At 33.4% G+C, this 20,942-nt stretch overlaps 1 protein-coding gene across 10 annotated transcripts in view; it reads right to left on the reverse strand.

Annotated features, from left to right (window-relative positions):
- dor (vacuolar protein sorting-associated protein 18 dor) overlaps positions 1-20,942 on the reverse strand; it is a 138,802-nt gene that overhangs the window by 106,132 nt on the left and 11,728 nt on the right. For 9 of the 10 annotated variants that reach the window (XM_076510677.1, XM_076510671.1, XM_076510674.1 and 6 more), the window contains 2 exons: positions 12,880-12,989; positions 4,928-5,109 (listed from right to left, as the gene is read on the reverse strand). In XM_076510677.1, the coding sequence (XP_076366792.1) occupies positions 4,928-5,109; positions 12,880-12,989 (292 nt within the window). The remainder of the gene's footprint in view (positions 1-4,927; positions 5,110-12,879; positions 12,990-20,942) is intronic. The other variant, XM_076510680.1, reaches the window with a different exon arrangement.

The raw sequence follows: 20,942 nt of genomic DNA on the forward strand, positions 1-20,942 counted from the left end.
TTTGTCAAAGTCTGGTTTAATCAATTAACAAATACTACTACTAAACAATTGATCAGACGTTTCATGAGTCAATTTGTAAATTGCCCCATTATAGCTTGTACAACAATTTTTAACTTTTCCAACCATTGCTTTACTTTAACAATGATTTGTTTTCCAAGTCATTTTCAAAGTACCATCTGTTTCACATGATATACTTTTTCTCAAGGGTGCCTATTGGGCATTCACAGAACCAATTTGTTTGGTCAAAAAAATATTATCCTACAAATTTTATAGAAACTTTCTATTTGTTGGATTAATCACTAATGCTGACTAAACTTCACTATACAATAACTGCTTTTCATTTATTAAATATGCAATAATTCCATACTGATCTTCTGATAATCAAGTAATGAAAACATGTTTTACTGTAACAATAAAGGTATTAATGTTTTTATTTATAACATGTCACCATATCTCTACAAATAATTGAGTAGACAGACTACTTATTTATGTTGTTTACATAAGATATGCATACAATCAATATTCAATAAATATCATACTTGAGTCACCACAATATTATGGAAAACTGTCCACCATACTTATTAAACAGTAAACCTAAAAGTTTTATATGGTGAACATAATAAAAAAGAACACATTTACAAACACTGAAACTCAATAAACCATAGGGTATCTTTAAAAAGTAAAAATATCATAATTTTAATCAGAGATAAACATTAACAAACTACCTTTATTAAGCCTTGAGCAATTTTCAGTCGTACGACTTTTTTGCTTTATACTGTGTGTGTGTGTGTCTGTGTATATTTGTAAACTACTCACACCTGAAAATAATAAAACTTTTTCAGACATTGTACATTTGTCACTGCATTAAACTTTTAAAGTTTTGTTTGTTATCCATTCATTCAACCTATCTTTAACCCTTTAACTCCATCCTTTTTTCTAAGTATATTCAGGTTTATATACATATCTAATCAGAACAAGTATTTCTCTAAAACCATTTGAAATAGCTTAATACACACATGGGTACAACTGTTCAGTGCAACATGAATATTAAAATTACACACATAATTTGACTTAATTTGCATATTTGTGATGTCACACTCCCAACATGACCATTGTATTTGAGAATTTTTTAGTTTTTGTTGTTGTTATTTAACTGTCATTATAAATCACCTGATTTCATAAAAAACAGTTCAGTCATTTATTATGTTATACTTATTCTTCAGAATCCCACTGAACAAGTAGATTACATATTCTCTTTGGACAGTTTTTTTTGGAGGTGATTATAGATGAAATAATAAAATAATTACACATTATCAGTCTAGAATGCAGAATCATCACCTCTTCTGAGATGTATGACAGCAGGTTTCAAGAATGCTGGTATGTCACAGTGGATCACATTTATTGTACCACACAGTCCCATGTTCCGAATACATAGTTCTTCATCCAAGGACATACTAGTGTAATAACTGTTTACATTTGATTCATGCCCTTTGTTAATATATGGTGCCATTATATTCCAAACAAACCTATGGGGAACTGAAACATCACTACTATCCTCAGTTGGTACATTTCCATTTTTACCTGCATAAAGCGACTATTCAAGAACATATCCACATCTTGACTAAATAATATAAAAGCTTTTGATTCCACCTTTACTCACTTCCCTGGAGTTGCACTATTTCGAGAATCTTTGCCCTCTGAATTTAATTGTCATTTCATCCAATCCAAATTCCTTTTTCGTACCAAGTGACTGTGTAAATTTAGAAATTATCATATTAATCAGTAAATACACCTTGAATAGTACATAATGACAAGAAACACCTCTGGCAGCTTAATCATTATTGGTTACAAAGTGAAGGAAGCTCAAGGTCGATTCAGATCTATTCCTAGTAAGGACACAACAGGACTCAGGAGAAGCTGTTGGTCAAAACGTTCTTTAGTAGTCTTCTATCTCACGTTTATTGACTACACTTATTACAGGATGCAGAGCAAAGAACACTTTTATCTCTTGACAGTTCACACATGACCAGTTACAACATCGTAATCACAGCTGTTCGTTTCTATTACAATATGTTCACACATCCAGGGTTGTAAATGTTCATCGCCCACATTTACCTCCATATGTCATCCTTGCTGTGTTTGTACGTGTAGTTGTGCACCCACCTGTACTAGCAGTGGTAACATCTATACTATCCATGAATATTCAACCTTGTAGAAATGTGGAGCCTTCTAATTATTGTCACTGTAAGCCTATTCACTTGCCCTTCACTCAAGATCATTATCAGATAATTCAGGTTCAAAACCTTATCATTTTGTATTATTTCAGTTCTCCCTTCAAGTGCAAAAACACTGAAGTTATTCAATGTTATCCTGGGTCCATTTTCTCATAAAATATTAAACAATTTTCAACAGCAAATATTATCCACTTTTAAAATAACAACATTTACCATGTTAGATACAAATCAGCAGTTGAGATCATCACCTGTGAAGCTTAGACCTTGTTTATTAATTTTGCGTAATCAATTCATATTTCAAGCAATAAATTCAAACACGATATGGATGTTATACAGCAGCAGGAGTACTTAGAGATAACTACTTGAGCTTACCTATCTAATATCAAGTTATTTGATGTTTTTCATTTAAGGCAGTTTCTGTAACTTTAAAACAGATATTTTTAACACAAATACTTTCACAATTCACAGTGAAAAACACATTTACAAAAACTATAAAAGACAACAGCTGTTAAACCTATATAGTTATTTTTATTAGAACATGAAAATCTAATTCTTGTTCTATTCAACCATACTTCATACACTAATGTTGTAACAAGTAGGTTATTTTGTTCACAGGGAAAAACTCTTTCCAGCTGTGCTTTTTTCTTAATCAATTACACTAAGTTAGTGATAGAATATGAGAAAATATTTATTCTAAAACACTTTTGAGCTAAAGTTGTTTAAATAATTAGAATTAAAAAATAAAATTATTTGAAAATGTGTGGTAAAAATACATATAAAAACTAGAGGAAATATTGTTTTAGGTATGATAATCTCAGAATAAAAATGTATTCTCAAGATGGCTGGAATGGGCATTAGCACTTTAATTAAAATAATGTACAGAACAATGTTTCAACCTTCTTAGATCATCTTCATGTTAACAGTATTATGCTGATTTCTACCTATTTTAGATTTTATTAAAATTAAATAGTTATAACTATATGTACAAAATATGATTATGTCTGCACCTTGAATTCAAGATTTACCATTCATAAACAGGATTTACATTTTCTATTTTTTTAAAATCACCACTAATTTTGGACATCAACAATAACAAAACATCTTTCTTGTGAGCATTACAACTTCCAAACAATGAAAAATCAATTATGTTACAAATATACAAGAGCTATAGGTGTCCTAAACAATACTAACTTTGATGAAAATGTATTACTAAAGCCTAGATGCACACAAACTATTATAATAATCAGCTACTGGCCAGGACCATAATCAGATTGCCGTATACTCCAGTTGTGTTAACTTTAAAAAAAACTTAAAAAGAAACATGTGTTATGATAATTAATAGGCCAATAAAATAAAAACATTGATTTCTAATGCTACTTTTTAAAATTAATAGATATTTTTTCATTAATGTCTGTAGGAAGAAAAAATTGGCACTGACTTGTGCTTACTTTTACAATATTAAATATAGTTATTAAATTCTGAAAAAATAGGTGAAAGAGTTGAGGTGGAGATTCTGGCCCTCTAAAACCCTTCCCCATGTTTGTTCCTTCTTACACAATGTTAAAATAACATAGTTATTAATATTTAAACCTTTCCACTAGCTCATTGTATCCTCATAAACCATTAAAGAAGACAATTAGTAATTTGTGGAACTAACATGAATAGAGGCGGTCTAGACCATCAAGCTCCCTCTTCCAAACTGCATTATTAATGCAACATTAAATAATGTAGTTACACAGTTCTAAACTGAAAACATAACACAGTGTAAGAAAACTATAAAATTACACTTTGCTATGATATTTGAAATAATTAAAAATAGGAAATAATAAAATGCTCCAATTGTGACTAGGTAATCATTTCATGACATTAATCAATCTATCATAATTTTAGTTAACTAGTTAGTTCATGGGATACTAATAAATGTAATCACTGTTCACATGTAACAGATGTAATTACCCAGCACCAATGTATAATGTTAAATTGTAAACTCAGAGTTATTTGTTTTATTGCTGTATCTGCTTCTGATGTAAACAGAATTCTAGCTGGCATACTGTAGGGCTATTACGTGTTGTAAAAATACAGTAAAAATTAAATGCATATATTATCAAAGTTATGCTGTTACTGTATATTAGGATATGATATAGTATTTTGTGTTATTGTAATTTTCTCATGTTTTGAAAACCTACAGTGTTTAGTTATGCTGTATCAAAAAGTTACAGATTACATGTAGTCTTATGCAAGTGTAATGGTGTTTAATGTGATCCACACCTAAGGTTATAATTCTGTTGCATCACATTTTCAATTAAGCTGAACAAAACTTAAAAGTTAACTTCCAGCAGTGTCATATTAACTAAAAATCATCTCACCAAGTCTTCCACAGGACACTTGACATTGTTTAAATCACAATGAAGTTTTGTGTTTTTACAATATAAAAAACACAAGAAAATGTGAATACGCAAGAGCTCAAAGATACTGTGCACAAGCAATCTACTTAACACTCCTACGGGGTGTTGCTCTGGGGCCTATTAGGCCCCACTTTTCGTAGGAGTGTTAATAAACATCATTACAAATTTAGCAAATGGTTTTTGAATTTAGATTGATGAGAAAAGATAAATTCAAAGTAGAACAACTGAATAGCTTCCATTCTGTACATTAAAGTGCAATTTAAATTAATGCAAAATAATATTACAAACCTTCATTTTACTTGCTTGCTGAACTTTACGTGATCCTTTCCATAAGTAAAAATTGTCAAATGGTCCTTGAGTGTCAGTACTCACAAAACTAACTAGCAAGTGCTTTCCACTCAAATCCAAAAACATCTGATAAATACGGACAGAAGAATTTTTTTCTCCCAGACTCCTTAACAATTCAATTTCTAGTAAAGTTAAAAAAAAAAGTAGAAAATCATATTTTGGTAGTTACATTTTTGGGCAAATAACTTTTCAGTCTGACAGCATTTTATTGCCCAAAAGGTTTCAAACATTAGTGATTTTTTTATGTATATATAAACATACATCAAAATAAAGCAGCAAATATTTAAACTATGTACTCTGCTTTCTCTGAACAAATACAGTTCTACTATTTTACAAATTAGAATATGACAAATAGCACACCATATATAAAATATTTCTGTGACTTTGTACACTAATTTAAAATACAACTTTACCAGAGGTTAATTTTCTCACTGTAAGCCACATTCTAAGTTCATCTCACTTACTAATCACCACACAACATTTTTGTTATCCTGAGGAAAGATCTACTAAATTAAAATATTATACCTCAAATTACTAATTTGGTACAACTTGTCTTTACTTATAGATATATACAGATACTGTTCCATACTGAAAGCCTTAATCTTTTTACCCACAAATAAGTGAATGAACTCACTTGTTTTCTTTCCATAAGGGGTGCACATAATGAACTTGAGTATAAATTGCAGTATTAAATACATTCTTCTATCTTTTGTGACTCATATGTCATTATAAACTTTACAAAAAGAATGTTATGGACCCACAAATATTGTGTATATAAATATTAGAGAAAAGGTTTTTTTTTCACTGGTCCAACTAGTAATTCTAGGATTAAACAAGATATAAAAAATTTAAAAGATGTCTAAAAATATTTAAAATAAGCTCTACTTTAGGCTGTTTTCCAGAAAATACTTTGAACTATATCTTACACTAAGAAATATCTTGCTGTTAATGTCAATTATATTTCTTAAGCAAGCCCGGATTATTAGTAAAAATCATTCTGATTGTTTGATGATGAAGCACTCTGAAAAGTTTTTATATATGCATACCTAAAACTTTTGTAATGAAATTTACAATTATTTTTACACGGAGATCTATATTGCTACAAAAAAATAATTTTGCTACAGTTATTAAAGACTAAAATTTCCATTTTTAATCATTTGTCTTGGGCTATAGTACAATACAAAACTAATATTACAGGTTTTGCACAAAAGAATACTTATGTTAATGCAAGTTCTTCATGATTGGTGCAACATATACATACCTGAATGAACATAATACTATCAGGTGGATGCTTAAGAAGTATGTGTCTGACCTAAGTCTACATCAATATTTTTTAAGATGTTTGTATGTTTAAATACTGAAGGAGCTAGACATTATCCTAAAACAAAACCTTGTGACATGCTTAACAAAACTCATGTAATAACATTATTATTCTCCCAAGATTTAAAATTATGCCTTTACATTTTCAATACATATAATGTACTGTACTGTCCTGATTATAGGGCAATCTTAATTATAAGGTGACTATTTTCAGAAACAGTGGAAAGAAAAAAAACAGTGTTGTGACATCCTTTTTTAGGTCAGTGAAATGCCTTTCTTGTAGAATCTGCATTAAAGAGTCCAGTCTTGTTTCTGCCAATGCCTCATATCATTTTCAGTTATATCTAATTTTCTAGCAGTGGTACTATTACTTGCTTTTTCTGCTTAATGCACCACCATAATTTTAAGATTTGTATCATAACTCCATTGTAATCCTTTGCTACTTTAAAACTTTCTTGTTCCTTGACTTTCAATGTTGTCACTCACTCTTGCACAAAGGATGAGCACCAAAATGAGATTCCCAGACAACAATTATTATAAAATTCAAAACAAGCACAGTCAAAGCAATAATGCACTGCAAAATTAATACTATGACTAAACAGCTTGCAGGTGGATAAGCTGCAAGAATTAGTGATGACCTTGAGTGACATCTGGCACATGCATAGATAGATGCTTTCTAAACATTTAAGGTAACAGGCCAGAATAAGGGTAAGGGGCCTGCAACTGTTCATGATTATAATGCAATTCCAACCTAATTATTAAAACATCCCATTACAATAGGAGCAACACACTGTAGTAAAATGTATCTAACTTTGAAATACATAAAGTTCAATTAGTATATATTACGTAAAAACTAATGTTATGAAGGAGTACAAGTGATCTTACACATTGAAACACACCATCATGCACTTAGTTGCTCCATAATCCAACTTTTAGCAAGAAATTTCAAACGCGTGCCTGTGATTAATAATGCCTCATTCTTAATGCTGTTTATGCACTTGCATAAAAGTATCCACTCACATTCCAACTAACTACTAATCCAATAAGCATGAGGTAAACTCAGCCACAATCACTATGTTCTAGATGGTGTATTTGTTATCACTGTAAAATGCTCTTGAGACACAGATGTTATGAAGAAAACTAAATGTTTAAAACAACTGTAACTTCAAAATGACTCATCTAATGATAAAATTTCACAAAAGGTACAACAAGAATATTTAATTTTATTCAAGCACATTTGACATGAACCTTTATATGAAATTCGTGGTTATTAATCATGGTTATAGTTCTCCTAATATTAGTAAATTTTGTGACACAAGAATATTAGGTATATTTATTTTTACACTCATTTATATCAGATTTATTTTTCAAGAAATTAAGTAATATTTAGAAATTATTTTTTAATGACAGTATGCAGTGGTACTTCAAAATAAACAAATGGCATTAATTTATAATGCAAATGTGTAAATGATTAACAATAGCTAAATAACTTGTTCACTTTATAACACAGTTGTTTCCTTAGTATATATACTCTTCAAAAAAAGAAATGCAATAGGCAAAATTTGAGACAAATTGTTAACAAGTTTATTCCAGGTAGTTCTGTATGACATGTGTGAAACTTTGCACATTCACTGCTGAACATCCAAAGTCTGCAAAGGCGAAGTCCACGCTCACTAGTTGAAGTTTAATGTCACTCAACGTCAATAATGAGTATGCTCCCCGTGAGCATCAATAACTGCTTGGCATCTCCTACCCATGGAAGCAATGAGATGACGAATCACATCTTGTGGAATGGCTGTCCACTCAGCCTGCAAAGCTGCTGAAAGCTAAGGTAGAGTCTGCAGTTGAGGTTGTCGCCGTCGCAGACGTCAGTCCAACTTGTCCCAAAGATGTTCGATGGGGTTTAAATCTGGTGATCTGAACGTTGATGTTGTAGTGTCTCAAGAAGACAGTGGTGAGTCGGGCTATGTGAGGACGGGTGTTGTCATGTTGAAAAACGTCATTGACGTTCACCATGATGAGTTGCACATGGGGCTTAAGAATCTCGTCGAAGTATCGTTGAGCCGTAAGATTCCCTCGAATGTGCAAAAGGTCTGTTCTGGCATTGTTGGCGATGGCAGCCCACATCATGATGCTGCCACCACCAAGTCTGTCAACTTCCTGCACACAGTTTGCTGCAAAACGTTCACCTCAGCGATGGTAAACATGGGTCCTTCCATCCTGCCTACGAAGCATAAAACGTGATTCATCGCTGAACCAAACATGCCTTCATCGTTGATGAGGCCATACCCGATGTGCCCAAGTCCACTGCAGCCGTGCTTGATGATATTGCTGGGTGAGAAATGATGCCTTTGACTAGACGTCAAGGTCGTATTCCTGCATCTCGTAGACGGTTGCATACGGTCTGATCGGAAATCCTACGCAGCCCTGGTATGGTTGAGGCAATAGACGTCGCAGTGGTGGTCCTATCCCGAAGGTGACGTAACTGGATGTAGCGATCTTGTGCGGGCGTGATCACGCGAGGTCTACCAGCTCGTGGATGGTCACGAGTTGATCCATGTTGTTAGTGACGATTCCATAGACTTGTGATGGTGCTTGGGTGGACACTCACAGCTCTGGCAACATCTGATCGAGATTTGCCTGCTTCCAAGCAACCAATGGCGTTGTTGCGTTGTGCTTCAGTCAGTCTTGGCATAATTGTATTGCGTGTCGGTGGCTTAACACTGAGCTATGGAAACCGAGAACCCGTCACTTTTATAGGGAATTTGCACATGTTGCACTTGCAGAACATGCAGATCTCTCAAACAAATTTATTGGACACGAATGCGTTTTGGCAAAAAATCTGATGTTTTCCTCCGTTTTCAAAGTGCACAACAGTATTGTCATTTTGGTCTGACAATCAGTGCCTTAACACGTGTAACATCACATACTCTGAGCTTGTAACGTTATTACATATATTTCTCTTTAAAATACAAAAAAATATCCCTTTTGCATTTCTTGTTTTGAAGAGTATATTATATATACTAACTAGGAAGTATGTTATTGATTATATAAATTAGGCATGACAAAGTGTTACTTAGTTTTAAAAACACATGAAATATCATGAGAAGTGCTTAGCTTTTTTGAATTATTTCTGCAACCATTACTTTTCTAGTAAGTTAGATTACTGTTAATTTTTGAATTTTGATAAATGAAGTTTTAAAATATGAGTTAATATTTAATGCAAAAGCCACACAAATTCCTTTACCATGAACCAAAATTAATATTTCAACACCCAAAAAAATTTATTACTTTACTATTTAATAAAAATGCTTATCTCTGAATAACAGATAAACTGAGTTCAGTCACAGAAACTATACAACACACATACTTACACATTGACAATACCAAGGACATTTTGGTACAAACTAATAATTTCACTTGCTTAATAAAGAAAAGGTTGGCTCCAATGCTACATAAATTGATATAATAAATTCACAGGCAAAAATGATTTAAGATAATATTTTAAGATTGTGATTGAATTTCAGAGAACATATGTTTTTGAAGAAGAAAATCATATTGGGTTATCAGAATTGTACAAAGCTTAATAAAAACTGATTCATAGTTCAAGTATTACTAGCTGTTGGTTTATCACCAACTTATCAAATGAAATACCTTTTACCATGTTACTAATGATTCACTGTATATATGTAGTAATTAACCTTATCCAACTACTTCTTTCAAATCAACTTTTCAACATGTTTTTAATTTTAATTTTTTGATCCTCCAACCAACACAGTGTTTTGTTTCCTGAGTCCAAAACCCACCTTCTGATGATCATGTTTCAAGCTTTCCACCTTTGCAGGAAAGCTGATACAATTGATATGAGTATGCCAGAGCAATTAAAGCTGTGTGTGTGAGTACATCTAGATAGTCTACAAAATAGTTGCGTAGTATCTGTCAACATACATGATGACTTGGCTGCAAGTTGCTTTAGAAGAGTGTCAGATTTGGACAGCATGAGTAGAGTTGGCATAAAAAGATTACAACCATACACTGTGTCCCTTTTAAAATGCTTGTGCTTGAACCTGCCTTTCCACCCTATAACCATCTTATCAGTACACCCGTTTTCACATGGGTAGAGGCAGCCTGGATCTTTTCCAACAACTTCCCTACAAATGTTTCAATTTGTGCTTTGTCTTCAGTACCTGGTTTGCTGACATGAGGCATGCTATGATTGGTAATCTCAACCCTGTCCCTAAAAAACACATGATGGTATCAAGTTGTGTAGAGATATCCAACTGTGGACAATAGTCCATGATCTCAGGTTAAGGATCCAAACCCACAACAATCAAAAATGCTATAAATTCTATATAAAAGGTAACTGGCATCCATAATGATTGTTTTTTCCAATACCTTTGTCACATGTACACTGATGCTAAAAATCAAAGTGACCACAATTTCTTCATTAAGAAAACTAGTGGTGAATGGCTACTATCCAAATCCAGGTTCAGGTTTTGTTGTGTCTCAGTTCCCATCAGTCTCTTCTTCCTCAACTATACTCCATGCTACTTCATCTTAACCATTCCCATTGTCTCCTCCAGCTGCTACTACAATTGTTCTCTTCTTCTTGTTAGGTCTAGAACCAGACCTCACTCTTTTTTTCCTCACAGTAGCACCACTGGCTTTTTCCCTTGCCTTTACATGTACTCACACCTGAAAGGGCTGCCATAAGACTCTCTCATTTTCATCACATTTATCCAAGTCAGATTTCTCACTTTCAAAATCATCATCATCAAAATCATCAAGATTAAAATCATTTTCCTGGCTCAGAAGTTTATTAAATAACTTCATGATTTGCTCAGAAATAAACTTATGATACCTACCAGAAATAGTAAGCAAGGTTATTTTCTTTGCATCAAAACAGAGGTTCAAAACACTTGCATAAATCCCTAAAAATACATCTTTCTTCTATTAAACTGGTGCTCATATTGAAGATATTTCATTAATAAAAGTATTTCTAGTTTTATATTAAATATATACAACATTCAAAATGTGGGATTGATTATGAAACTGAATAAGATCTTCAAGTCATCATATTTGCATTTGATTTATTTCGTACTTTTTTTTGTTACTACAAGGATCAAACTGACTGAAACCTAAACACTTAGTTTAGAGAAAATAACACAAAATTTAAAGTTTTACATAAAAATATTTTTAACATATACTTACCAATAGATCATATGTGGTGTTCCATGTACAATGTTAAAGAACCAGAAAAAATAAGACATCAAAGATAGATGAAAAGTTAGGATAAATTATCAGTGATGATGAGAAAATCCACTTATAGAGAAAAATATATATGTAAAAAAGGCTCATTTTGGTTGACAAAACTTTTTATGTAGAGAGTGAACAACATTTCAACCTTTTTCAGTCATCATCAAAAGTTTTCTCAACCAAAATGAGCCATTGTTACATATATATTTTTCTCTACAAGTGGGTTTTCTCATAATTTGATGACGACTGAAAAAGGTTGAAACGTTGTTCACTCCTCTGCATAAAAAGTTTTCTCAACCCAAACGAGCCATTTTTACATATATTTAGGATAAATAAATTCCTTGGAGGACAACCTCAAAATATCATAAGGCTTTCCTCTGAAAAAAAAAAAAAATCCTTCATACTGACCACTGATTATCCAAAACAACAGTTTATAATTTCTGTCTTTTTTTGTGACTGTAGAACAACTTTATTCTTTGTAAGTATATTTTAAATACAAGCACTTAACAACAATCAAACTAACTGTAATTTTATTACCAAAAATAATGCTAACTAAACACCCATTTTCTAAGTTGAACTGCAATAAACTACTAAATTCTTAAGAAAAGTAACAAAACTTTCCCTTGACACCAGCCAGTGAAAAATGTTTTTGAAAGATCAAGGAAAAGATAGAAACATTATCTACTCACAGTTGGATGATAGAAATAAAATGATTAAAGAGAAATACTGATTCTAGCATAAGCACCTTGATGAAACTAAATGTACACATATATACCATCATTTAACATAAGTCTGTGTGTTTGCTTATAAATGATAAGCCACTGGACTGGTTTTCATCAAACTTGCCACATACCCTTAGGAATCCCAAAGAAGTGACACAGGTGAGTTGGCATTTGGATCTGACTTCCGTATGCCATCCCCTATGTATTCCTCATGCATTGGACAAGTATATAACAATTAAAATTGTTTTATGCTAACTGTAAGAATAACATAACAATAGTCTGGCTAATTTTATATGCCCTTACTGAATACTTTGTAATAGAAATGAAACTCAAAAATTATTTAATATTACCAAAAACACTGTATTCTTATTCAAGTCATACAATCAAAGTTATTTGAGAAAATCAACCTCAATATATAATTTTTCTAAATACTTCAATAGATCAAATTAGTGAGCACAAGGTACGGCTCAGTTTCAACAAAAAGCCAAAAACACAGATTAATAAAGTTTTCCAGCACTTTTTTGTCCCTTTATTTTAAATGTTTAAAACAAAGTCACAAACTCTTCAGAATCAAACAAAACGTAACAGACTTACCATCAGGTTGATCAGGCTGCAATAAATTAATACGAAGCAGACATTTATTCTTCATTGCTAAAACCAGTTGATTGTTGCTAACTGTCAAATGTGTAATAGCATCTGTAGGACTATGAATACATGTTTAAATTAGTAGATGAATATATATGTACATGAATTAAGAAGATTTTAAACTTACAAATCAAAAGAAAGAAAGAAAGAAAGAAAACTACTAAAACATTGTACTAACACACTTGAATATGGTACAATGAAATAAATTTGGCAGGAACAAGCTTGAAAAAAACCAGAATGACTGAGGAAGTTTTTTGCTAAAATGTAATAAAACCCTCATTCAACAGGCTTGATTGTGGTAACTTTGAAAAGCATTTTCTTCTCATATTGAATAAGAAACTTTATGCATAATATAGTTAATTAAATTCATATATTTGTTTTTTTAATCCCTCATATAGTTCATTCTGAAATAATAGGATTTGTACATTATTCACTGTTGGCATTACTATTGTACTAAGTTTATGCACAACTGGCTGCATGAGGTAGCTTATAACCTAAGAATAGTTGTAAATCTCAAAGTAATCAATCATATACAATAAATGTGTTCTGGATAACTACAAAAATGGCAAATCTTACACCACTGCTATTCACAGGTAATTTACATAGTTTGGTAAACCTTTTCTATACTGAGTTTTACTTTTAGACCTCATAACCTGAAACGTGTGTATTTAGTATATATATTTCTACTCTAATGTAAGTATATATAGAGAGAATAGCCTAAAAGTGCCAAATGTTCTCTCCTGCTATGTGGTATATATGCATTGATCTTAACAAAATGATAATATTGAAGATGAAATATAGTAAACTTCCTTAGCAATAACAAGAGATTGAAGGTCTTAGTAAATTAAGGGAGAAGTATAATGCATTGCTGATGGCAGAACAAATAAGACAAATGGTAAAGATATTTTATTAGCTGAGAAAAAAAAAACTGAAGACAAACAGCTATTTATTAAGAAGTAGGATTACTATGTGAAAACTATGAATTACATAAATAACTATTAGAATCATAAGTAAATAAGCTATACTTAAACAGAAGCAAACAAAATAAACTCTACTGGAGAGCAAACACAACTGTCAAGTACCAAGTGTGAATCAGACATACCTGTAACACGATTTCTTTTACCGCATTGCAAAAACATAATTACTGGATGAAATAGTTTGAAACTTCATAACTTTATAAAGATTAAGTAACTTCTGCAAGAAATCACTAATACAGTGGTAAGTATTCACATTTGTCACAAAGGAGACTGGAGATTCTTTCCTCATTGAGGATTAAATATATAAAATCAATGGTCAATACACAACTCTTCTGGAGCACTTGGGTCTGCATTTTTCTTGTCATCATACAACCCTCAACTATCCATTCTAAGTGAAAATAAACTAAGCCCAATGGCTCTAACAAAATGCACCTGGCATTAACCTTTTAACAATGCTGGGTGAAGCAAAGCAAAAGTTTCTGACCACCCTGGGATATTTTTCAGACCCCAATTTTTTTTTTTTTTTTTTGTAGGCTTAAAAGTCTTAAACCTAAATTATTACCATGACTTTGATTTGATTTGAAACACAATATCCTATTTTTATACAGGATATATGTATGAATTTGGTTTTGAAAATTTTAAAAGATTTTATTATGATATGTTTTTAAGAAACAATTTAAAATGCCAACCTTTATTTAGATTTTAATTGCTGATTTTTATGCCTTTGTACATTTTCTAATATAAATTTTATTGTTGTCTTAAACTGAAAAACACCACATGCAGTTTCAGGTGTTAAGAAACATTTATTTTCCTGGTACACAGCAGCAGCCTATTTCAAATAATTATACAATGATTCAAGCATTCACATGCTTTAAAAAAGTAACTACAACTGAGGAAAAGTTTAGTTACATTAAGTACTATAAAACATATATCTGACATTATCATTTTGTAAAATGGAATAGGCTACTTACTAAAAACGATTATGTTTCTTAGTTCAAAAATAGTGGTTCACAATTTTTCTTTACATTCTCTCTCAATAAAAACTCTCCATTACTAGTTACATCATTCCAGATTTAGATCTCTAATGGTAAAAAGTGTCTCTAATTCATAAAAATCATTTCAGTTCCAATAATTATAAACCAAATATTTTCATAATATCACAAAAACACTTGTTAATACAGGGGCCAAACCAGATGCTGTAACTCTTCCTATTCACTTATGATTGAATTAATTTCATTTCTAAACATGGAAAGAAGAAAGTGCAACAAAAGTGGAGAAGACAGGTACAAAGGTGTGAGAAGGTAAATATCTATTGGAAATACATTTCACATGAAGGAAATGTTAACTTCCCAGATATCTCACCTTCACACAGAATAGTTGGAGCTCCACATTAAATTGATGGAGGGTATAGTTGAACTTCCTTCCAAAAGTTTGTTTTGTTTGTTTTTTTAATTTTGCACAAAGCTATACAAGAGCTATCTACACTACCCATCCCTAATTTGGGCTACTTTCCACCAACTAATACTGGGATTAACCTTTACATTATAATACCCCCAAGGCTAAAAGGGCAGCATGTTTTGTGTCACAGGGTTCAGATCCCATGACCTTCAGCTTGAGAGTCAAGTGTCATATCCACCTGGTCATGCAGGGCCATTCTACAAAAAGAGCCAAAAGAGAAAGGATGTTGAATATAATACCTGATGGCAAGAGCTCCACAGAGGCAAAATCACGAGAGAAAGCAACTTGCCTCAACCAGAGTACATACTTCACTGAGAATGAAATGAATGAAGTATCACAAGGATGGGAAAACTTCTGTAAGTGAGCCAAAAACTGTAGGTAGGTAGGTATTTCATGTTTATTGGCACAAAGCTACTAGGCTATCTGGAATATAATGGTATATGGAAATGAAGGTAAAAATACGTAAAATATGTAAAATTAAGATCTGCCAGGATGACTGAAGCATTAAGTTAAAACTTGCTGTCAGTCACCTGAAGTTGGTCTTTCCAGTCCTGGGTTCAGGTCAAAATAAAATTAAAATGTGTCAAATAAATCATACTAAAACAGTGTATGGTCCAATAAAAACCTTAAATTAAGTTAAAAAGACCAATGGCTCTTAAAAATGTAAAAACATGAGTAAGGCAGCCAGTAATATCTATGACATTGGCTAATGACAAGGACAAACCTACCTTAAAAATATGTTTACAATGGCATCGTCGTTCTTGGTTGTAACGATAGCATGATAATAAAATATGTATGATTGTGACCTGAGTGCCCCACATTGGTGCATCAGTACCAGATAAAAGGAAGTGGTGAGTTAAAAAACTGTGACCAATGAATAGCATAGCCAAAACAACTTCCTCCCTTTGATCTTCACAAAAACAAGTTGGCCAAAGAGCTAAGGAAGGCTTGATTTGAAAAAGCTTATTATTTCATTGCTCACTCCAGGTCAACTGCCAACTGGTGTACAGTCGGGTTTTAATAACTGGACCATAGTCCATGTATGGAACAGGGATGGTGGTAACAGAGTCAGAGCAGATGGACTTCACAAAAACAAGATGGCCAAAGAGCTAAGGAAGGCTTGATTTCAAAAAGCTTATTATTTCGTTGCTCACTCCAGGTCAACTGCCAACTGGTGTAAGTCGGGTTTTAATAACTGGACCATAGTCCATGCATGGAATAAGGATGGTGGCGACAGAGTCAGAGCAGATGCACTTTGTTACTCTGTCAGCTAGCTCATTCCCACAAATACCAATATGACCTGGTATCCAAAAAACTGGATAGAGATAGGTGATAGAGAGATGGGCCAGTTTGTTTTGGATATTGATAAGAATAGGATAGTAACTAACATGGAAAGATGTCAGGGCTAACAAACAGCTGAGTGATCAGTATAGATCATATAATTTGTATATGAGCAAGTGAAATGGCAAACAATTCAGCAGTGAACACAGAAAGTGTAGAAGGGAATCTGTGTGCTACAACCAAATTGTAACAAACCATGGCAAAGCCTACAGAGTCACCTGCTTTTGAACCATCTGTATATATGGGAATAGATGGATCATTTGAAAGATGTTCAGCAAATAAAGAGTGATATTTCTAAACAGGAGTACCGGCCTTCCTCAGATGACTCAAAGACAGATCACAGTTGGGGATAGTAATTAACCATGGTGGAAGAGGCCGATCTGTTGATACTGTTAAGCTATTCAAAGAAAGATCTAATTTTTCTGATTGTGCCTGGATACAAAGGCTAAAAGGAACAATGGCAGATTTTCTAGTATAAAAAAGTGTGGTCCACTGAGGATAGAAAACACAACCCCAAGCAGGATGCTGTGGTAAAGAGCAAAGTCTAGAAGCATACATAAGAGACAGTTGCAAATACAGAGGGGGCTCACTGGACTCCACATACAAACTTTAGACTGGAGAAGTACAAAAGGACCCAGTGCAAAGCCAAAGCCCCTGATGGTGGATAGGATCCAGCATTTTCAGTGCTAAGGTTCTGACAGAACCATAAACCATAATACCCATAGTCAAGTTTGGATCGGATAAATGCACGATAAATTTTAAACACGGAATATCGATCCGCTCCCCAAGAGGTGGAAGAGAGGACACGGAGGATGTTCAGTGCTCTTATACATTTGACATGAGTTGCTTAATATGGGAAATAAAGTTTAATTTACAGTCAAAAGTAAGACCTAAAAACTGCCTCAGGGACATTAGGAAATAGAACATCATCAATACAAACTTCTGGTTCTGGATGAATACTCCGTTGGCAGCAGAAATGCATACAAACAGTTTTAGGGAGAGAAAGCTGAAAACCATTTGCTGTGGTCCACTTAAGTATATGATTGATTGCAGTTTGTAGCTGCCGCTCAATAAACCTCATGGTTGATGACTGACATGAGATGTGAAAACTATTAACAAAAAGACCATTTGCAACTGTTGGGGGTAGCTGTTCACTGATGGCATTAATCTTTACAATGAAAAGTGTGACACTCAGAACACAGCCCTGAGGGACTTCAAGTTCCTGTGGAATAAAACGGGAAAGTGTTGAGCCCACATGAACCTGGAATTGTCAGTTCGTTAAAAATGCTTAATAAAAAGTGAATATTAATCTATATCAGTGAAGGTCTCGCAAGATGCCATATCTCCATGTTGTATCATAAGATTTCTCTAAATAAAAAAATAGAAACAAGATGTTGTCACTTCAAAAAGACTTTTGATACTGATGTTTCAAGGAGAATTAAGTGGTCTATCCTGGAGCATTGTCTTCGGAACCCACACTGAGTGGATTAGAGAAGGTTGTTTGATTCAAGGAACCAAACAAGACGAGCATTAATCATTCTCTCTAAGGTCTTACTGAGACAACTCATCAAAGCAATAGGATTATAATTCAAAAGAATCTTTAGATCCTTCCCAGCTTTAAGAATAGGGAGTACAACAGCTTTTCACCAAGCATTAGGAAAGACATTCTCCTGCCATATCCAGTTAAAGACAGCCAGGAGAATAGTAAGAGAGGCAAGAGAAAGGTGGTGTAGCATCTCATAATGTATATCATCAGGCCCAACTGATGTACTGCCACACCGATGAAGTGCAAGTTGGAGTTCCACTAGAGTAAGAGGGCAAATGTAGTCATAGGGACGATCAGTCAAAAAGGAAAGAGTCAGATGTTCAACTCATGTTTTAATAGCTAAGAAGGAAGGGGATGAATTTGAAGAGCTAGATACATGAGAAACATTCACCAAAAGTATTGGCAATGCTCTGAGCATCAGCAATTTCATGAATATTAAGACAGAGAGGGGGACAAAAGTATACCATCCACTCACATTCCGGATCTTGTCCCATATGACTTTTGAACTGGTGGTTGAAGAAATGCTGGAGGTATTTTTAATCCATGAGTCCTTCTGGCTTTGACATCTAACTCACCAAGCCTGAGCACAGGCTTGCTGAAATGCAATGCAGTTTGTAAGCATGGAATATCTATGAAATTTATCCCAAGCACATTTCTGAGCTTTTCCTGTTATAGAACAAGCAGAATTGAAGCAGAGAAAGATGAGGTTTTGCACTGAGCAGCTACTTGGGTAATACAGTTAGTTTCTGTTGCCACACAATCAGCTATCAATGATTTACATAAGATGGCAGGATCAAGTTCCAAGAGAGCAGTGAAAGAGGGCCAGTTGGCCTGGTCCAACTTCCAGTAAGGCACATGGATCAGGTGGCACTGACCACAGGATCCATCTCTCTTAATATGATAGGAAAATGATCACTACTCTGTGGATTATGTAAACCTCCCAAGAAAAGTAAGTGAAGAGTGAAGGGGAGCAGATAGAAAGATCTATAGAAGTAAATGACTGACTGGGTGCATGAAAATAAGTGTAAGAGCCAGTATTGAAAAGAGACAGGTTGTGATTCAGGAGCATATGCTCTATAGCACGACCCCTCACATCAATACTAGAACCACCCCAGAAGAGATTATGCCCATTAAGATCCCCAAAAATTAAAAAGGGGGGCTGGCAGTTGCTCAATGAGGGCAACAAGGTCTGATGGATTATAATTTTTTCCAGGGGTATGGTACAGAAAAAAAACAGTGATGGTATGACCCAAAGAGATATAGATGGCTACAGCCTCCAAGGTCGTATTCAATGACAAGGACTAGGTGGGCACATGTTGATCAACCAGCAGTGCTACTCCCCCATGTTCTTGTCCTACACGACTTGTCATTTCGGTATAAGGAGTATTGTCAAATTGTAACTGTATTAGTAAGTTTTAAAAATGTTTCCTGTAAAGAAAGACATTTGTGATGATAAAAGTCAATCAAATCCTTGACATCATTCACATTTGATCGAAAACATTAACAGTTCCATTGGATTAGCATGGCCACTTTTATCTCACAGGAGTTGAAACAGTTAGATGAAGATAATGGGAGATGAATGTGCATATAGTCAACCACATGTCCACCTAAAGGACCTTGTCCAAATTATGACAAAAGTGAGAGAAAAAATGAGACAGGTGATGAAGCTGATGCAAAGAAATATGAAATATCCAACAAGCATGAATATCCAGGGAAGAATACACCACCCAGAGGAGTTGTCTAATCCATCCTGTAAGAGTATGTAGCAAAAGGTCTCTCAGTCTCTAGAGAGAAAAAAAAAGATGAATGGTAATAGCTATATTTCATCATTTAAAGTTGCTTTAGTAAAACTATCCAACTATCCTATCCAAACTACACTTGTAATTCAAATTATGATAACCCACATGTACTATCTTGCATTTATCATAATTAAAACCCACATGACATTTATTTGCCCAACTCATTAAATTACCCAAGTCCTTTTGTAAAGCAGCAACATCCTTTTCACAGTTAGCAGCACTCAAGTCCTTGATATCATCAGCAAATCTAATTAACTTATTCACCATTTCTTCATCTATGTCATTAACTTTGATCAAAAAAAAGAGCATTCTAAGACTCAGCCATCAGATACACTATTTGTAATATTAATCCAGTCTGACTGAACACCATTTATAACAACCCTCTACTTTCTTCCATTAAGCCACTCTTCTATCCATTTTTTTAACTTATCCCCCATATCTACAGAAAAAGGTTTCCAAACCTTTTATGTGGCATTTTATCAAATGCTTTCTGAAAATCCAGATACATCAAACCTACAACATTATCCTAATCTATATATGCAGTAACATTTTCAGAGCATGTCAAAATATCTGTAAGGCAAGATTTCCCCTTAGTAAAATCATGTTGACTATCTAAAAAATTCTAAACTTTTTTTAAATGACTTTACAAAGTATTTTTATCAGACTTTCCAAAACTTTTTCCACAATTGATATAAGACTAATAGATTCATAATTACTGGGACAACTTCTGTTTCCTCCCTTGAAGACAGAAGTGACATTAGATTATTTCCCATCTGTTGGTACTTTCAAGGACTTGTAAAAATAAAAAATAAAAAAATAATGGTAATTGGCTGACATACCCAATCCTTGGCCTCTTTTAAAACCTTTAAGGAAATAATATATGGCCCAGAA

Source organism: Tachypleus tridentatus, chromosome 7 (assembly GCF_004210375.1).
Source record: "Tachypleus tridentatus isolate NWPU-2018 chromosome 7, ASM421037v1, whole genome shotgun sequence".
Classification (NCBI taxonomy): Eukaryota; Metazoa; Arthropoda; class Merostomata; order Xiphosura; family Limulidae; genus Tachypleus; species Tachypleus tridentatus.